This window comes from Berghia stephanieae, chromosome 1, assembly GCF_034508935.2.
Source record: "Berghia stephanieae isolate SIO BIC M18660-M18661 chromosome 1, UCSD_Bste_1.3, whole genome shotgun sequence".
Taxonomy (NCBI): domain Eukaryota; kingdom Metazoa; phylum Mollusca; class Gastropoda; order Nudibranchia; family Aeolidiidae; genus Berghia; species Berghia stephanieae.
Genome location: NC_088360.1, coordinates 123,313,846 through 123,333,046, shown reverse-complemented (window position 1 = coordinate 123,333,046; position 19,201 = coordinate 123,313,846). Strand labels below are relative to the sequence as shown.

The 19,201-nt window shown below is 36.3% G+C and overlaps 1 protein-coding gene and 1 long non-coding RNA gene across 2 annotated transcripts in view; both read right to left on the bottom strand.

The window, feature by feature from the left end:
• The window catches only part of LOC144965340 (uncharacterized), a 7,294-nt gene extending 4,292 nt beyond the window's left edge, over positions 1-3,002 (bottom strand). The window contains exon 1 of the long non-coding RNA XR_013644003.1: positions 2,927-3,002. This is a non-coding gene — a long non-coding RNA (uncharacterized LOC144965340). The remainder of the gene's footprint in view (positions 1-2,926) is intronic.
• Positions 3,003-8,765: 5,763 nt separating this feature from the next.
• LOC144962973 (egl nine homolog 1-like) lies at positions 8,766-17,786 on the bottom strand. The gene is made up of 5 exons (XM_078896472.1): positions 16,505-17,786; positions 16,071-16,190; positions 13,617-13,753; positions 12,484-12,581; positions 8,766-11,865 (listed from the first exon to the last, which is right to left on the bottom strand). The coding sequence occupies exons 1-4, from the start codon at positions 17,555-17,557 to the stop codon at positions 12,497-12,499; spliced, it is 1,395 nt and encodes a 464-aa protein (XP_078752598.1). The 5' UTR covers positions 17,558-17,786; the 3' UTR covers positions 8,766-11,865; positions 12,484-12,496.
• Positions 17,787-19,201: the final 1,415 nt, after the last annotated feature.

Genomic DNA, 19,201 nt, shown 5'->3' with positions numbered 1-19,201 from the left:
GCCCACATCGTCATCTCATCGTCACGTCGCCTGACGGTGAACTAACTCCGATTTTTGCTGTCTGGCCTCTCTAGTACTAGGTCGGGCTAATTCAAATGAGCCCACCTTAATAACCAGTGAACACTGAATAGAGCTTTTGGCAAACGAACTTTTTCTTATTTATTGCCTTACTTGTGCTGGTACCATTGATGTAATGACTTTGGGAAGGTTCCAGTATTGAATTAAATTTATTAACTTACTAATATTATATCAATTTAGTATTAATTTGTGTTGTTTTTATATATTTGTTTATCCATTTAAATTATTTCTTTTTTTTTTTTCTCGTTTTCTTTAAGTACTTCTCAAAACTCATTTATTTAAATTGTTTTCTTATTTGTTTTTTGTTGTTTTTGTTGTTTTTGTTTTTTAACAAATTAATTTGTTAGTTCTTTTTTTTTATTATTCTTAAAGTAATTACCGCTGTATTTTTATTGCCAGACTAAATAATTTTGCAAAACAATGTAATTTTCTATTGTATTTCCTCTAATAAAACAAAACATTTTATTCAAAAGTCACGACTAAATAAATATTAATACAACCACCATTTTGGTTTTCTCAACAATTGAATTAGTATACGAGAAATACTCTTCTGAGTAAGGAGATAGTTGAATTCTAAGTTATAGAGGAAATAAAGACGTTTAAAGGAAGGGTGGGCAGATTCCGTACTTGCCCGTCCTGAAGCTAATACATACATAAGATAGTTCGCGACGAAGAGGCGGGAAGCTAGGGGTTGGTTGGGGAAGGAGCATAGCACTCTTGTATAGATAGCATTGGGAAGGAGTAAAGATAACACGGTCGTTATTGTGATAGTATAACGAATGCATGAGGAGAGATTGATAACATTCTTTTGTCTTAATTGTATTGTGTGAATTATTGGCGAAAGCCTAAGATTAAATAAACTTTGTAATATCGTATGGTGGTAACCATCATTGTCGACGACATCGTGGTTGTCATCATCATCATCATCATCATCATCATCATCATCATCATTAAAACAACAACAACAACAACAACAACAACAACAACAATATTAACAACAAGTACAACAATCGTCTCCACAACTATCATTCTAACCAACAGCACCACCAAAACCACTATCATAATTACATCCTCCCTCACCGCCTCGTCTTCCTCCTCCTCCTCCTCCACCACCACCACCACCGCTACCACTATTCCAACCACTACCACCACCGGCACAATCATTCTAACCACCAAGACAGCAGTAAAAATGATGCAATTTCAGCTCTGAATGAAACTCGAGTCATATCGCTGTTGTTGCTTCTCGATGAAAACTTTAAGGTTACTACATACTACTGAAAACCAGTAATGTAACAGAAATATTAATCTCACCGTTGAGGGATTAAAGCATCTCTTTAATTTTTCGAGTGAACGAAATGGACTTCTATTGTCAAGGTGTTGTCGCATTATGTCTCGTCGCTTTAGTTTTTAGTTGTATTCTCTTTCGTGATTATTTTTTGATTACGTTTGGAATAATTAAAATCTACTGGTATTGTCATTTCATTGTGAATGTGATTATTTGTGGTTGAAATATTTTTTTTAAAGGTGAAAAAAAATTATAATTAAAAAAAAAAATAAATAAATAAATATATATATATATATATATATATATATATATATATATATATATATATATATATATATATATGACCGGATCATCTTTGCCCAACCACTGTAAATAGGCTAGAACCGCCACTGACCGCCACCACCACAACATCATCATTTCCACTACCACTGCAACCATCAGCACCACATCATCATCACTACCACTACTACTACAACCACCACCACCACATCATCACTACCACAACTACTACTCCAACCACCACCACATCATCACCACTAGCACTACAACCACCACCACCAGCACATCACCATCACTGCCATTTCACTACAACCACTGACCACCATCACCACCACATCATCACTACCGCTACTACTACTACAACCACCATCACCACCATATCATCATCACTACCACTGTTACTACAACCACCACCACCACATCATCACGACCACTACTACTACAACCATCACCACCACATCATCACGACCACTACTACTACAACCACCACCACATCATCATCACGACCACAACTACTACAACCACCACCACCACTATATCATCATCATTACCATTACTACTACAATGATCACCACCTCATTTTCATCACTACTACTACTACTATAACTAAAACCACCACCACCACCACCACCACCACACATCATCATCATCACTACCACTACTACTAAAACCGCCAACACCACATCATCCTCACTTGCACCAGTACTACAATCACCACTAGTAAGTTTTGGAGCTTTACTTCGTTTGAAATGAGGAAACTTTGGGATTGTATTTATAATATATCATAATATAATTCTAATCAGTTATCTATTTACAACTATGCAATATGTAAACACAATGCCAAATACCATCCCAATTCCCTTTTCTCGTGTGCTGAAATTCTTCTTTCGGCATTGAAATTCCTACGAGTACGAGTGATGTCTGAAATTCCTGTGAGCCAAATTTAAAGTTGGCGTCTCTGGATATTCTGTAATTATAAACTATTGTATAAGGGATTTAATGGATAATTCATATATTAAGCCTTTAGTAAGATAAGACATAGGATTTTGATCAAACATTTTCCACAAAAAAGATACGAGGAATTCGAAATATGTATGGTGTGGCATTTCCCTGACATTTATGAATCTAAAATTATAGGCACAACTTACTTAAGGCATCTAAAAAGGTTTGGGGGTAAATTGTACATATCCGATGAATGATTAAGCATTTCTAGCTTGAACTTCAACGTTGGAGAAAATTTAACAACATTTTGCCATATTTGAAAACCATGAGTGTTGCACTTACTTTCAATGGGCTCATAAAAACTTGAAAAATTGTCAGAATTCAACAGTAGTAAAAGTGGCTGCTTCTTGTGTTCAAACAGGAAATAGAAACCAAAGGCAGTTTGAATACGTATTATCCAATGGGTCTTTTTGCATTCTTTCTGCGAATAGCTTGATGTAATGAATTGGATGTGGAATTACCCCGGGTGTGGAATTCCCCCACCTTACCCTACTGATTTTGTTTTGTTTGTTTTTAATTTATTAACATATGATTTTTTAAACATTTGAGTGTATTCCTCTTAGTGGGATCTTGTGCTGGTGTCTGGTTGAGCTTTTAGGTGATCTCAAACTAAGTACACTGATGGTGTGCTCTTGGAATCTAAATCTGTTCCCTATTTCAACCATTTCCCCTATGTCTTACTTCTCCCCCCCCCCCCCCCCCCCCCCACAAGTCCTTTTAATTATACATCTAATGTTTTTACTATCCAATTTTCATCCTTTTTACTGGCGCTGATATGACCTAAATAAGTTGCAAGCGCCGTAAAACCCTTAAAACAAACAAAAACAACAAAGCAAAGGAAGCATTTCTATGAGATAATACCAAGACTATTAGTTTGATATATATTATTCAACACACACACACACACACACACACACGTGTGCGCGCGCACACACATAAGTTTATGGTTTATAAGTTTAAACACTACCCTAAGCAATGATCGGGTAAGGTAACTAAGATAAACTATGGTTCAAGTGGAGACAGCTTTATATAATTATAAGAGACGCAATAGGGTTTTAAGTAAGTACGATTGATATAGCGTTAAGAAATGGTGTGTATTTTATTTAAACACATACCATCAATAGAAGCTGTGCGCTTGGCTATGAAACCACAACATTGCCATCCGGAAATAAACGGACCAACACACAAAACTATGTATTACCATGAACGTTTATTTACTTGAGCCTCGATGTAGCGCAATATCCACTAAACGTGCTCAATGCGTTTTACAAGGAGTCCATGGCCAACAGCAACACTTAACATATAGGACGTTACATGACGCATGTTAGGCGATATTACATTTTTTTTTTGGACAGAGACAACACGGGTACGGTGAGAGAATGTGAATAAAGAGCCTTTTTTTCCAGGGACTCTCGAGCGAGGCTCGAACTCAGGACCTACAGATCCGAAAGCGGGTGTCACACCACAAAACCACATAGCCGCACGGTTTATAGTCTGATCAATTCAGTTTAGTGAGAATTGCTCATAAACATGGATGGCAAAAACCAATAACAAAGACCCGAGTAACGTCAAGTTCGTTATCTTTACACAAAATGCCAAGTTTACCGACTTGACACTGAACACAGGCATACGGAAGGAGCCCCTTAGTTTCATGTAATATTTTCATTTTAGTTTCCGGTTCAAACTCAGACAGAAACTAAAGTGGTACCTGACTTTATCAGCTCTTTGATTTCGGCTTCTCAAAGAAACTATGTTAGAAGCTCAGCACCCTCAATAAGACCCCAGTCTTACCCAAAGAAAGAAGGAGAACGAACGAAATAGAAAACATCAGCAGGTCTCACCTAAAGGAATCCATTTATAATTTAAAAGTCAGTAAAAAATGAAATAAAACGATATAACAGCAAATATTTCGTTGCGCTGTCCATCAGAGCCATAAGGCAGACGAAGCAAGATTTAATCCTAGTTTCTATAGTTGGATTCAATAGTCTGATGTCACATCACCCAGCAACGGCGAGCAGCGTGGTTCTAAACAAAGAAATTTCGGTCCTTTTTATTCTTCATGCTGGCTGGAACGTTTCATATGTCATGTGATCAGAATGTATAAAAGTCAAAACATGATCATATTTATAATGTTTTTCTCCTCTGGATACACTTTTATGCTCGTCAGAGAAATACTTCATAAGGACGTCCGCCATTGTTCCGATAGTTTAGAGCCAGCTACTAAGTTACCATGCGTCATTACGAGGGAAGTGACGTCATGACCGTTGAAGCGTATTGGCGATGCTAGTCTATTGTAAATTACTTTTCGTCAGATCTAACACATCCAGCTGTCTAACGACCATCGAGTGGACAGGAGGTTAGAAAAAATCACGACTACACCTTGGACCAATTCCTGTCCTTTTGCCTAAGATGTAAGAGATGTCTGGACCACCATAATAATATAGACTAAATGAAGCTGTATCACTATCGACTACCGAAGAAACATATTTATAAGACAAAGGGGATTTGTTTAACATAAGTAGATCCGTGAGCAATAATATATCATTGTAGCTGTTCTGAAACCACTAACACTATCACAGGATCTCCGCAAAAATGGGATTCACTTAGATGATTACGAAATAACATTACACTGAAAACATTCAAATGACGAAATCTGATCATTGCTGGAGAGGTGATTTACAAGAAAAAAATATCTCACAAAAAGATAAATTATTCTTCCGACTGCTTACCTATCAACAAAAGACTCCAGGCATGGGGCTTGTTAACTTGTTTTTGAGGGTTGTACGGCGCTTACACCATTATTGGGTCATTTCAACGCCGGTTAAAAGATTATAGAATCGTTAAAATAGACAACACTGACAAATTTAGAAGGAAAAAATGGACAAAGTGGACAATTTTAAGAGGAGAACTATGGGTAGATCCCAGAGTAATGCTTCCGTGTCGCTCGTGTGAAATAGCTAATAGTCCCACACCGAAACTGCTCGTTTTTTTGACGCCAATTTGTAGGCTACTGCACCGCCTAATGGGTTGTCCTCAGTTGTGCTCAATGAAATGAATGATCTCATTGGTTGAACTATAAGAGAAAAAAGTTGTGACGTCACACATACTTTCCGGTTCTAATATCCTTGGACGTGTAGTGTATGTAACCAGTCCTTCGGAGGACTAATAATGAATAGTTTACATATTGAATCATAAGGCGGCATAACTATTTTAGTATCAGGAATATAGTCAAATTAGTATGATGATGGGACGTAAAAGATTGAGAATGGATGATCTTTAATCTATTTAGACTAGAAAATAGAATGCCATCACTCTGAAATCAGAATATCATTTTCACAAGGTTTTTACATTTTAAATGAGATAGGAACCAGTTTTTAGACATCACACTTTTGTTCCCTATTGAATACAACTCACGATTTTCTTTTGTGATTGTCGACTTGTCTTTTGACGTAATTTTTTGGGTCGGTGTCCGGCTATAATCTTACGAAGGCCACGAACTGCTACAGGATCTCCGCCAAAAGGGATGTACGGACACAAAATGCAAATGGTGATACACTGTATAAGATCATATCCAAGATCCTAACAATGACTATGTATATGATGGAGAGATAATTTACAGTTTAAAAAAAAATATTTCATAAAATTAAAAAATGAATCCATCTGGCTGTTTCCCTTTCAGCACACACTCCTTAGCAAGAATGAAACCAAGTATAAGGTCTCATTCCAGAAGGACACAAAGACAAGTGGAAAGGACACATGATATAATTTATTCAAATGAGAGAAGACATAGAATGGTTGTGGACTGGTGATGAATCCAAATCCCCATGGAAAGCCAGAGATTTCCCTCAACCACACTCAAAGTCAAAGCAGAGCCGAGACGAAATGTTTTGTTTGTTTTTAAGGGTTTTACGGCACTTGTGACACATTTAGGTCATATCAGCGCAATTAAAAAATAAAAATAAAACGTCGGAATAGTCAAAATATTATAGATTTACAATCAAAGCACCCAAGAAAAAGTAAGACAAAGGGGAAGTGTTTCAAATAGGGAACGGATGTAGATTCCAAGAGCATATCACCAATGCATTTAGTTTGAGATCACATAAAAGTCTTATCCAGATACCAGCACATGATCCCACTAAAAGGAACACGCTCAAATGTTTACAGAATACATAACTAACATTACATAACAAAGAGATGATTTACAAGGAAAAAATATCATCTCCCAAAACTCTATACATTTGACTGTTTCCCTCTCAGCCAGGGCCAGGACAAAACCAAGTAATCTCATTTCAAGACAATGACAGAAAGCATGTTGGAAAAAAAAAGATATCGGGAGATAGAAGACAAGTAAGTGCCTCCCTGTCCGCTATGGAGGGTCAGGAACCCCACACAGCCAGACAAAATCAAACGATCCAAATTAGTATAATAATCAGCACAAGGACGCACAGCCTCGTGGAAAGGACTAGGTAATGAAATGACGCGATAGAAAACTAGACCAATGAAGAATCCATCAGATCAAGATGAGCAATTATTTTCCCATCCTGTGGGGAATTTTAACATCAAACACTTTTGACTGATTCCATTGTCAGTAAAAAGAAATTAAAATCGTATATTTAGATCTTGGTAACAAACACCTATTGAAAAAGAGACAAAGGAGAGATGTTTATTTATTATTTAAGGTTTTTAAGGGTTTGCAACACATTAAGTTCATATCAGCGCTAGTAAAAAGGAAGAAAATTAGATAGTAAAAACATTCTAGCTGTACAATTAAAAGGACTTAGCTGTACAATTAAAAGGACTTGAGGAAAAAGTAAGACGAGGAGAATGGTTCAAATAGGAACAAATGTAGATTCCAAGAGCACGCTATCATTGTACTAAGTTTGAGATCACATAACATTTTCATCCAGACACCAGCACAAGATTCCACTAAGAGGAATACACTCAAATATTTACAAATCTTGTGTTAAGAATAAAAAAAAAATAACAGTACATAATAGAGAGATGATTTACAAGGAAAAAAATATAATCTCCTAAAACTATAACTATATATTCGACTGTTTCCCTCCCAGCCAAGGACTCGGGCCAGGACAAAACTAAGGAATCTCATTCCAAGACAAAGACAGAAAGCAATTGAAAGACAAATACAGGGGGATAGAAGACACAACAAGTACCTACCCACTATGGGAGGTCGGGAACCCCACCCTAAAAGGGGACAGATTCAACAAAGATCAAATACAGATCAATGTATCTTTGTGTTTATATTGAAAACGCTTAGGAGTTCCATGTAGACATGGCATTATGGGTTATTTGCAGGGGAGGGGGGGGGGGATCTTCCCTCATCCATTTATATCCACCTCTTCAAAAGCCACCATTAAGTGGAACAGGAAACCAAACGATCTAATTCCAGAACAATGACACATAGCTACACACACAAAAAAGAACAAATGATACACGGAAGTATAAGAGATAGCAAGAGTTTGGACAACGTAGAGTCGAACAGCCCATAAGGATCTCACCCCTCCCCCCTCCCACAGCCAAACCATTCTCCAAAGCGAAATTCGACGCACAACATAACAAAATAAATCATGATGTCATACATACATAATCAGTAAAAAAAAAAAACATGCAACAAATATCATTATAAATTAATAAAGTTTTTTTATTTACAATATTTACACTCATTCATTCTGTTTAAGAGTCGATCACATTTTCAAATATCAACTACATTTTGAACAATAAGGAATCGGCTTTATTTAGCAACCACTAATTTCCCCTTAAATACTCCATATTGCCAAATGTTCTGAATGCATAATTAATTAGGAACTTAAGCAAGTGGTTAATTCATTTTACTAAATCATATCACACAACTTGCATTTTAGTCACCAATAAACAAGCTGGCATATACCTTCTGTTTACCCTTGAATTTAGATATCCAGACACTAGATTATGTAACCCACGAATATCTATCCTCACTCCTCCATAGGCTATCAAAATTATAATGGGTTTAGCATTGTTATAAATGCGAAAGAAGGAGAGTAATCATATATATATATATATATATATATATATATATATATATATATAATATATATATATATATATATATATATATATATATATATATATATATATATGTATATGTATATAAATAAGTAAATAAATACATGTCAGCTTAAGACATCCTTTACTATGGATATATGACATGGTGTTTACATGTTACTACTTAATCAGTTAAATTTACAAAATCTTTTGAACAAAAGATGTACCTAACACAAAGGCTTGTAAAATACGATGGTTACCCCTTTATCACAATAACTCAAAAGAAATTATATAATATATTTTTTATAAACACAACAATGACGTAAAAGACTCGAGGTAAAAACAAATAATTTCTCTTCAAACTAAGTCTCAATACTTTTTATAATTTGCAGGAAAATAAACATAATTCATTGATATAAAAAATAAGAAATATATTAAATGGATTCGTATTATGAAAATAAAAAGTCCAGTCTGCTTAAGTGAAAGATACCGATACTAATTAAAGTTATTCAAAAAGGGGCGCTAAACTTTACTTGATAAATGTTAATAGCATATATACTCATGTTTGTTTTTAAGGGTTTTACGGCGCTTTCAACACATTTAGGTCATATCAGCGCCAGTAAAAAGTAAGAAAATGGGATAGTAAAAAGTTCTAGAATTACAATTAAAGAACCCAAGAAAAGGAAGGCAAAGGGGAATTCGTTCAAATAGAGAACAGTTGTAGATTCCAATAGCACCTAAATGTCTTATCCTGACACAAGCACAGGTCCCCACTAAGAGGAACACACTCAAACGTTTACAAATCATATATATGTAAAACAAAAATAATAAAGTGCATAACAGAGACATAATTTACAAGACAAATAATATCATCTCCCAAAACTAACTATTCATTTGACTGCTTCCCACCCAGCCAGGTTATCTGGCCAGGGTCAGGACAAAGCCAAGTAATGTCATTCCAAGACAAAGACAGAAAGCATGTTGGAAAAGATAAAAGACACAGTAAGTGCATCTCTGCCCAGTATGGGAGGTCAGAAACCCCATCCAGATATATTCATGTCTTCATTTTATCTTTAATTCAATTTGTAATATGGTCACACTTGCATTATCTAGAGCAGCAACATTATGATTCAATACTGGCCTAAAAGAAAATGTCTTTCAAAATCAACAGAAAACAATGTTAATAAGAAATAAATATTTGTATGGCTCAACACCCTTAACAACACAATTAAGATTATGAAAAATGACACCTCTGTCATGAAATCTGTTTCCTATTGCACTAAAAGAGACAGAACCATCAAAGCTTGAAATCACTAGGAAAAAAAATCACACTTGAGGCTCATCTAACGTGGTAAAAATGATGAACCACTTTCTGCATAGGGGAGGTGGGTGTCTGGATAACTCAGTTATTAGTGTACTCACTTCACACACAAAGCAGTCGAGAGCGTGATTGGGTAGCTGGGTCTACTAGATCCAGCAGAAAATAATTTGCGATAGACTAACGTCCTATCCAAAGAATAGCAAGCAATTGTTATTGTCAGTTACACGCTAAGGAACCAGGAAAACTAAGGCTCCTTGAGCCAAATGGCTCTGAAGGACTACTACTTTCTGCATAGAGAAATCATGAATATGGCGACTAAATTGATCTTTTTAAAACTTAAATGGTTTTACCAACCCTGCCCTCAAACACACACACACACACACACACACAACACACACACACACACACACACACACACACACACTATATCTCAGGTAAATATGTCACAAAATCAGTACAAAATTAACTATGTTATTACATACAGTTTATCTCTCATAAGCTTTTGTTTGTTTGCTTTTAGGGGTCTTATGGTGTTTGCAACACTATTAGGTCATATCAGCATCAGTAAAAAGGAAGATGATAGAGGGAAGTTGAAGATATGAAGAAATAGGGAGCAGACGATTCCATGAGCAATCTATCGATGTGTAAATTTTGACGTTACCTAAAGAGTCCCATCCAAACACAAGGAAAGGATTCCTCAATGAAGGTTACACTCAAATCTTGACAAAGTACAATATACAATATTCAGTATTCAAAACAATAATTTTATCACATGTCAGTAACAGAGAGATGATTTACAAGGGAAAAAAATCTCTCAAAAAGGTACAAATGAATATAACAGCTTCCAAAACAAAACCAAAAAAAACTAAATACGGAACAACAGTCCACAGCTACTAGCAGCTTAGTATCACTCAAAAAGGTACTATAAATTTGACAGTTAAGAATTCCTGCTAGGACCAAGAAAAAACTTGAGCAATCTCAATCCAGAACAAAGACAGAGAGCAACATGGAATGTGGAATAGAAGACACAGCAAGTTACATCCTGCCCACCATGGGAGGTCAGAAGATACCACCCAATCTCATAAGCTTGACCAGGACAAAAAGTTAAAGACAGTTTATACAAATTGGTGTATCAAAACGTCATTGTTTGTTATCTGACTTTGTTTTCATGAGTTTCTACTGCACCTGCGGTACTTTAAGGTCATTCAGTGCCAGTTTTAAAAAAAGATGATGGATAAACAAAAGTTTGTAGATTTGCATTAAAAGCACCAATGAAAAAGTATTAATAATAATAATAATAATAATAATAATAATAATAATAATAATAATAATAATGACATATATCACAAATACTATTGAGATGGTTGACAAGGAATAAATTTATCTCCAATAAAGATAATTTCATCAGTCTTCATTTCAGAAGCAAAAGACAAGACAGGACCCTGCAAAACCAAATTATCTCATTCAAGAATAAGGACAGTTATGTGGAAGTACAGAGAAGAATTGTGGGATAAAAATCATGTATCAACTGACCAACATCGGGGCCATGACATCTAACCTATCACTACCATTGGTGATATTTCATTATGAAAAACGGAATTACCTGAAAAAAAAATATTACTACAAATATTGACCCTATTTCTTTTCAAGTTCATGAATGACAATTCTTTAAAATGCTGCGTCAGTCATTATTTCAGTGCACCATTTTTTTTTCTCTCGTCACCTTGCGATTATCAGTCATGCCCATCAGCCACGCATAACCTTTTGTGCAATATCAGAGGGACATCTTGCAGACAGTCAAGACCGGATTGTAGCATATAAGGGGGACTCATTTCTGTTTTTCTGACTCCATTCACACGCTCTGAATGAAAAAAAAAAAATTAAATTGAAATAAAACATGATGGTGATGATGATGACGATAGTAATGGTGATGATGGTGGTGGTAGCAGTGGTGATGGTGGTAGAAGTGATAGTGATAGTGGTGGTGCACATTATAAATGATGATGGTGATAATGATGATGACAATTATGATGATGATGACGTTGATGATGATGATGAATTTCTTTATGCCTCAGAAGGATGACAAAAACCTGAGAGGAAATTTTAAAAATGTTAATATATATTGCTAAAAGACTAGAAATGTTGACTACCCAAAAACACAGAAAAGTCACGGGACATTATTTTCTCAGGTGTGCATGATTACCAAGTAACTGCATTATATTTCTAAATATTAAAGGAAGATTTCTCTTCCCTACAGAATTGTGTAAATGCAAATTAATCAAATCATGGGTTTAAACAATTCTGCTGGTAGAGTGTACAATTCTTAATCAGTAAACAGAATGCAATCATCATCAGTTTATTGAGTTGAAGAAGTGAAGGAGGGTGGGGAGAAGAAGAAGGAGGACAAAGAAAAAGAAAAAAAGGAGCAAAAGAAGAAGAATTTGTCAGAGAAATGATTTTCAGAATTATTTCAACTTACCAACAAAGTTCTTTCATTGGCTAGTGGCTCCTTCCTTGAGACGTTTCAACGCTTGCGCTCTCTCATCAGCATCATAATACCAAACAGTGATAGCATACCTATATTGTGAAAAAAGAAAAAAAAGTTAAGGAATTTCAAATACTTTTAAAAAATAAAATTGGGATGAAAATATTTGCTATGCTTCAGGTTGAAATGGAAGGAGATATCCTTTCAAATTTTCTAATCTTGTCCGATGTTTTTGTTACAAAAACAAATACAGTGCAGCATGTTTTCTTCAATTACGTGTTCAACAAATTCATGAGTTCAACAAACAAGGGTAGAATTCACAAATTAAATCATTCTTTGACAAATTTTCACGGTTTTGAACAAAGAGAAAGAAGAAAGCAGAACAAGTTGCACTTCGCCGTAGCCTTCATGTTCAAAAGTTACGTCATAAAACAAGACGAAGATCACAAATAGAAAGTTAATTACTGTCAGTTGTATTCAATAGTTCATTCGATGAATAGAAACAACTCAATTTTTACTTTCTAAATTTTGGTCAGTCTCAGGCACAGCCATCTTAAGTACTTGCCTGTCATCTGAAGCAATCAGCGCCACATGATGAAGGAACTGCATTGTGATGCCTGGCAATGTCATGCATTTGTTTCTACAGCATGTGTTAAAATTGTGAGTGATGCTCAGGATCTGTGGGGGTGAATGCTTTGGGTGGCAGGCAAGTTCTGAAGATAGTTATGGTCTCAGGTTATAAATATACAAAGGCTACAGTTGTGAAAACAAGCACCTACTCCCTCCTTTCATCCTCCCCACACCCTCTCTCATGCCATCCCCTGTGCCGCTGTGTGTGGCGTGGTGATGTGAGTTACAAGCAGTGAATAATTTTCATCATTTAGCCAACAAAAGGCATGGATGACTTCTTCAATATACGAAACCTGGATGCGCAAACATTGAGATCAGTAGGCTTCATCACAGATTGTGTCCCTTGTCTTACAGCCACGGTCACATATTCGTCAAAACACTGTTTCAATAAATTTTTCCTGTATAGTTCAACAAATGTGAGTCGCACTGTCAATGACAATGTATTTTTTATTTTAAAGATGTTTGCAGTGAGGCCATTTTGTATTGTAAAGAAATACCTTTCTCTCAGAGCCTTTTCCACCTCATGGGGGTTTCTTTTGTCAGACCAGAAAAAAAGCAATCTGTCACACACTGGTTCTATGTTAGCAACCTTGTCCGATCCCTCAGGGTAAATTCGTAGAACACCTCCATCAGTCTACACCAAAGATAAAAATAATGAAAGAAATCAATAAAAAACACCAATAAATCTGTTGTCTGGTTTTATCTCCATTCCTTATATCCTGATTCCTCAATTTAAATTTATTTTTCAAGGCTGCATTGTTACAGCACTAATGAGAAATGCAATAGTTAATGTGCTCAAGGACAGTTTCAGACTTGTTAAGCATGGATGCTTGTTCTTTTAGAATAATATGGTAGATCCTGGCAGGTTTTTAACTTGTTCCACTCTAAAAGATTAAATATTTATCAAAAATGTGAGATTTATAATTGATTTATCATTACAGCTGTTAGACTGTTATTGACAAAGTATTTTCATTTTTATTCTAATTTTGACAATTATTTCTAACTGATACTTTCTGAAAACCCTGCATTGTGATATCAAATCAGGGAAAATAGATTAAAAGACAGGAGACAATAAGCTTTTCAAAACAAACACAGAGTCATAACACATGTTGCTTTTCACAACAAAAAGTTAATTGAGAATTAAGAGAGGGAAACCATACATTAAGAAACTGTTTAAAATTACAAAAACCAAACTAAAGGGTTATTGTTCTGTTTTAACAAGTTTTACAATTTGATTTCAGGTAGTCAAAGGACTTAGATAGAATTTATCCAAGAAAATTAAGACAACGAGGACTGGTCCAAAGAGCGTACCACCATTCATCTGTCTCTAGTCCAAGATCACATAAAAGTTCTACAGTTTTACCTGTCATACACACAAAATACCTGATAAAACGGATACTCTCAAATATAACAAATTACACAAAAGAGTAATAGTAATATATGACACGTACAACATGATGATTTACCAAAAACATTATTTTCAAATAAATGTTCAGAGAAACGTGCATTTGTCTGTTTCCCTTACCATAAAATATTGCAGTGATTCCTAAGGAGACCAAATAGTCCTAAAGGCAGAAAGACACCCAAAAAGTCAAAAAGGACAACACATATAGGGGGATACAAGAGACAGCTGGAATGACCTACTTGTCACAATGGGGCCAATACAATAAAAGACTTTTATAACAGCATACAGCCGCTGGTGAATAATGCCGGCATATATGGCATTCTAAGCGAAAAGATGTAGATCATTAAAGGCTACTACAAAAACTTTATTTGCAGTGTCAGGAACGGCAATATTCAATTCAAAGTCAAAACTGGCATGAGACACGGATGCACTATGCTAGCTATATAATCTAGCCTTGTAATAGATTGGATGATGGGTAACAACCATCTCAGCCTCTCTGCGCAGCTGGCGGGCTTTAAGATCAGTCATGCCAAAATTGGAATTGATTATTCTGAATATTAATAATATTAAGCCTATAAAGTCAATGGAAACTGCCTCCCATTTACGGAATAATTCACCTACATAAGAAGCACTGTCAGGCAAGATGAGAAGCAGACATTGACATCCAAAGCAGACTTCAAAGCAAGAAGTGCTTCCAAATCACAATACAATGTCTGGAAGTCATCTCAGTACATTCTCATAACAAAACTTCGGTTGTATAACAGTTGTATCTTGTCTGTCCTCCTTCATGGCACTGACTGTTGGAGGAAGACAGAGGAAGGCTTAAACAAGTTATCAGCCTTTAATATAGTGAGTCTTCACTGAATCCTCCACGTTTTTCGCTCAAAAAAAATCTGAAACAGGAGGATAAGCCAGCAACTCTCGAGGAGATGATGGAGGAGGAGAGACCACAATCTGAGGCAACACTGCTCCCCATTGGAGGAAAGAAAGTGTTGGCGACTAAGAAACACTTGGAGACTAGCGGTCGAAATCAAGACCACTGGCCTAAGCTGGGGGAGATCCCGAAGAATGGCTCAAAACAGACAGGAGTGGAGGACCTTTGCAAAAAGTTTGTTGCTGCCCTACATACAGCCAAGATAGAGGGCAGTAAGTGAGTAATAGCATTCAAAGGTTTATAATGATTTTACACTTTATTATTTATTGAGCTTGAGCTTTTTTCTTTCATAGAGCGCAATATCCACTAAGCATGCTCATAGCACTTTACAAGGGGTCCTTTGCCAACAGCAACTTTTAACATGAAGGACAAGAAGAGATGCCTGTCAGGCAATATTACATTTTTTTCCCCTCCAAAATAGAGACACCGCTGTTAATGGCCAGGTATTCAATTTACGCTTGTGTATGGTGAGAGATTGTGAGTAAAGAGCTTTTTTCAAGGATTCAACTATGCACCACTCCTTCCGATCCGAGGCGAGAGTCATACCACTAGACCACATAGCCTGACTTGTTTAATATGGCAATTTAAAATATTGCAAAATGTATAGCTCACCCTGAAATCCCAATCTTTATTAAGGTAATAAATACAAGTAACACATCTCCCATCACCATTAGGATTGTCAATATGTCGAATGTAGCCTCTCCCCTTTCCAGGGTAACATGCAACCATTGCCTGAAATTAAAATAATGAGTAAATATATACGTTTAGAAGACAAAAATTACATTGAAAAATAACAAAAAGCTGATTATTTTAATTTTCAAGAGGATGATATTAACATTTTTGAGTTCATGAGGACAACCTTCTTGTTTCTTTTCATACTGCCCTTGTTGTAACAACAAAGTCAGTAATTAGGGATTACTGAGTGCTTTAATTGTTCTTATCTTATTTTTCTTTGTATTGCAAATTTAACTCTCATTATATTATAATTTTGTTAAGCAACCAAAATATCAGTCCAGAAAAAAAAAATTAAATAAGAATTTAATAACCTTAGTCCTCTCGTTTATGTTGCAGTTTTCCAAATCCTTTGCAACCTGGAGCATGACGGTGTCCATACAAGAAATGAGGTAGTGAATATTTTGACAGGTACTTTCTCCTCCATCCACCCACGTAATTATATCACCTCGAATTTGTTTGTTTTTTGACGATGAAGAGGCTCCTTTCACAAGCTGGCCTTGGTTCATCACACCTGAAGACTTTAATTGAATTGCTTCTCTAAAAATTTTCTGACATGTTGCATCTCCTAAAAACTTATCTACAACGCAAATACCGTATTGTGTTAAACATTTCACCACATACTTGCTAACTTCATTGAAACGTGCTTGCAAAATTAATAAATAATGTTCTCTACTTCCTAAAGAAGGCACAGAATCATCAGGTCTTGATGACTCTGAATTGATGTTGCTTGATAATTCAGAGATAGAAGGTGGCAAATCAAATACTTGTGTCGTTTGATCCAAGTAGTATCTCTGTTGTTGAATATTAGATGAGGCACTAGGTCTGCGGATTTTTTGTTTTGTTTTGTATGTTTTTGGCTGTTGAATCTTCGTAAGTAAATCAGATTGAACCAGTTGTTGATCATACCCGTCTTCGTTGACATTGTTCCGATTTCTTGGTCTTAGCAAAGATGAAACATCCTTTGTTTTTTCCGATTCCTCAGAACTGCATTTGATAACCGTTACAACTTTTGACAGATCATCAGATGATGACAAAACAGCTGACCCTGTTTGGACATTGTCGTCTGCTATTACTTTGTTGTTTGTCATTGTTTCGTTGTTTTCAAGTCCCTCTGCCTCTATGTCTTTGGTTCTGGTCACGGCTGTTTTCTTACTCTTACCAGTGACACAACGATCCACATGAACATTATTTCCTACTCGTTTACAGATCAGTTTATGTTTCTTCCAATCTTGTTTCTGGTGTGATTTACTACAGTACCATGCCCCCTTACAACCCCCACACACCGATAGATTGTCAAGATCTCCACACAACTGGCAAACATTCACATCGTCACGTACGCAATGTTGTTGTGTGCTCTCAGCCATTGGGTGTTACACCACCAGTGTCAGTAATCACAAAACATTACGTGGTAGAATGATATGAAAATGTTTACTTGAAATACATGCTAATAACGATTTCGAGATAATCAATGTTACTTTCATGATGGAAAAAGTTTTCATTTGAAGAAAGGCTTCTAATCGAAGTATTGATCTCCTTTGAATCGGGTTTGTCTTCGTGAAATCACACAAGGGAAAAGTGTGTAGTGTGTGTTAATGTTTGTCGTGTGTGTGTGTGTGTGTGTGTGTGTGTGTGTGTGTAAGTGTGTGTGCTTGTGAGTGTGCCCCTGTGTAGAGTGTTGGTAGCCTGGGACTGTCAAATAAAAATATCGCCAAGACCTACCCACCTTCTAAGCTTCTTGTCAACTTGCCACATTCGGATACATTTAAAAATTATTATGTTGGTTACCACTAACCACCTTTTGTTTAATTTGAAAATTCAACCAACACAACCAATTATACGTCGTTATTACGGTGGCGGTGGCATGAAAACCAACACAAAATAAAAAAAATAGATCTTTAGGCTACAACAAAGTTAAATCATTCCCATCAGACGCAAAATAATTATGAACTCGTCGACTCAGGAACGAATTTTGTTGGTATGACAACTGACGAGTCAACCCACTGACTACTAGGTACTAACAAGATATGAAGTGAATAGAAAAGTGCCAGAAGACAATAGAGAATAAAAAATTTTTCGCGGCGGTGGTGGGGTTCGAACCTGCGACCTTATTGGTACGACAACTCCGCCTGGCAGGTGAGAGCGTGGCTCTACCGTGTGAGCTATCCACGAACACAAAAATATTCGTTTCAAACCCAAAGTCATTACTAGATCCCTCTCTCACCCACTTCTTGAGACCGCCGATTCGTTCGTACACCACCATCGCGAATAATTTTGACCAGCAGTTAAGCTTAATAGCCAATATTCTCAACACAAACATATAACATAGAAACGATTGAGACATTGAGTATGCTCCGGTGTATGGGGTGAATTTTTAATTCAGAAAAGTGAGTGGAGCAGGCACTTATGTTGGTAACAACAAGATATGAAGTGAATAGAAAAGTGCCAGAAGACAATAGAGAATAAAAAATTGACTACTAGGTACTGTATTCTCTATGAGTCAACCCCAGAGAAGGGGGCGTTGGCTCGGGTGGTGGAGGGGGAAGGAGGGGATGTCCTTCTATGCCTTGTGGAGTTCAGTCACGTAGTGTCAATACTTTCCACCCACTGTCTTTGTATTACAAGGTGCTGCCATGCTCATAGCACTTTATTTACTAAATAATTTAGAATGTAAGCTGGACGTGTACGCCAAGATAAATAAATGGCTCAGCGGTATGGTCTTTGCTCCCTACCCGAAGTTCACTAATTTGTGGTCAGTTCCAAGTACCGTGCGCACGGAATATCGCAAATTCCTCCAAAGTTACGAAATGTGATGCCGTGATTTTCTACATGCGGGCTTATTTTTAAGTGACATTACGAATTTTGAATACCGACAAAGATAGACCAAACAGTTTTCTCACAATGCCGAATTCCTTTGATCTTTTCATCGTTTTCAATAAAACATGACTCAAACTTTAAAATGTTTACAGTAAAGGTGTGGTGCTTCTCTTTCTCGTGGGGAAAATATTCAC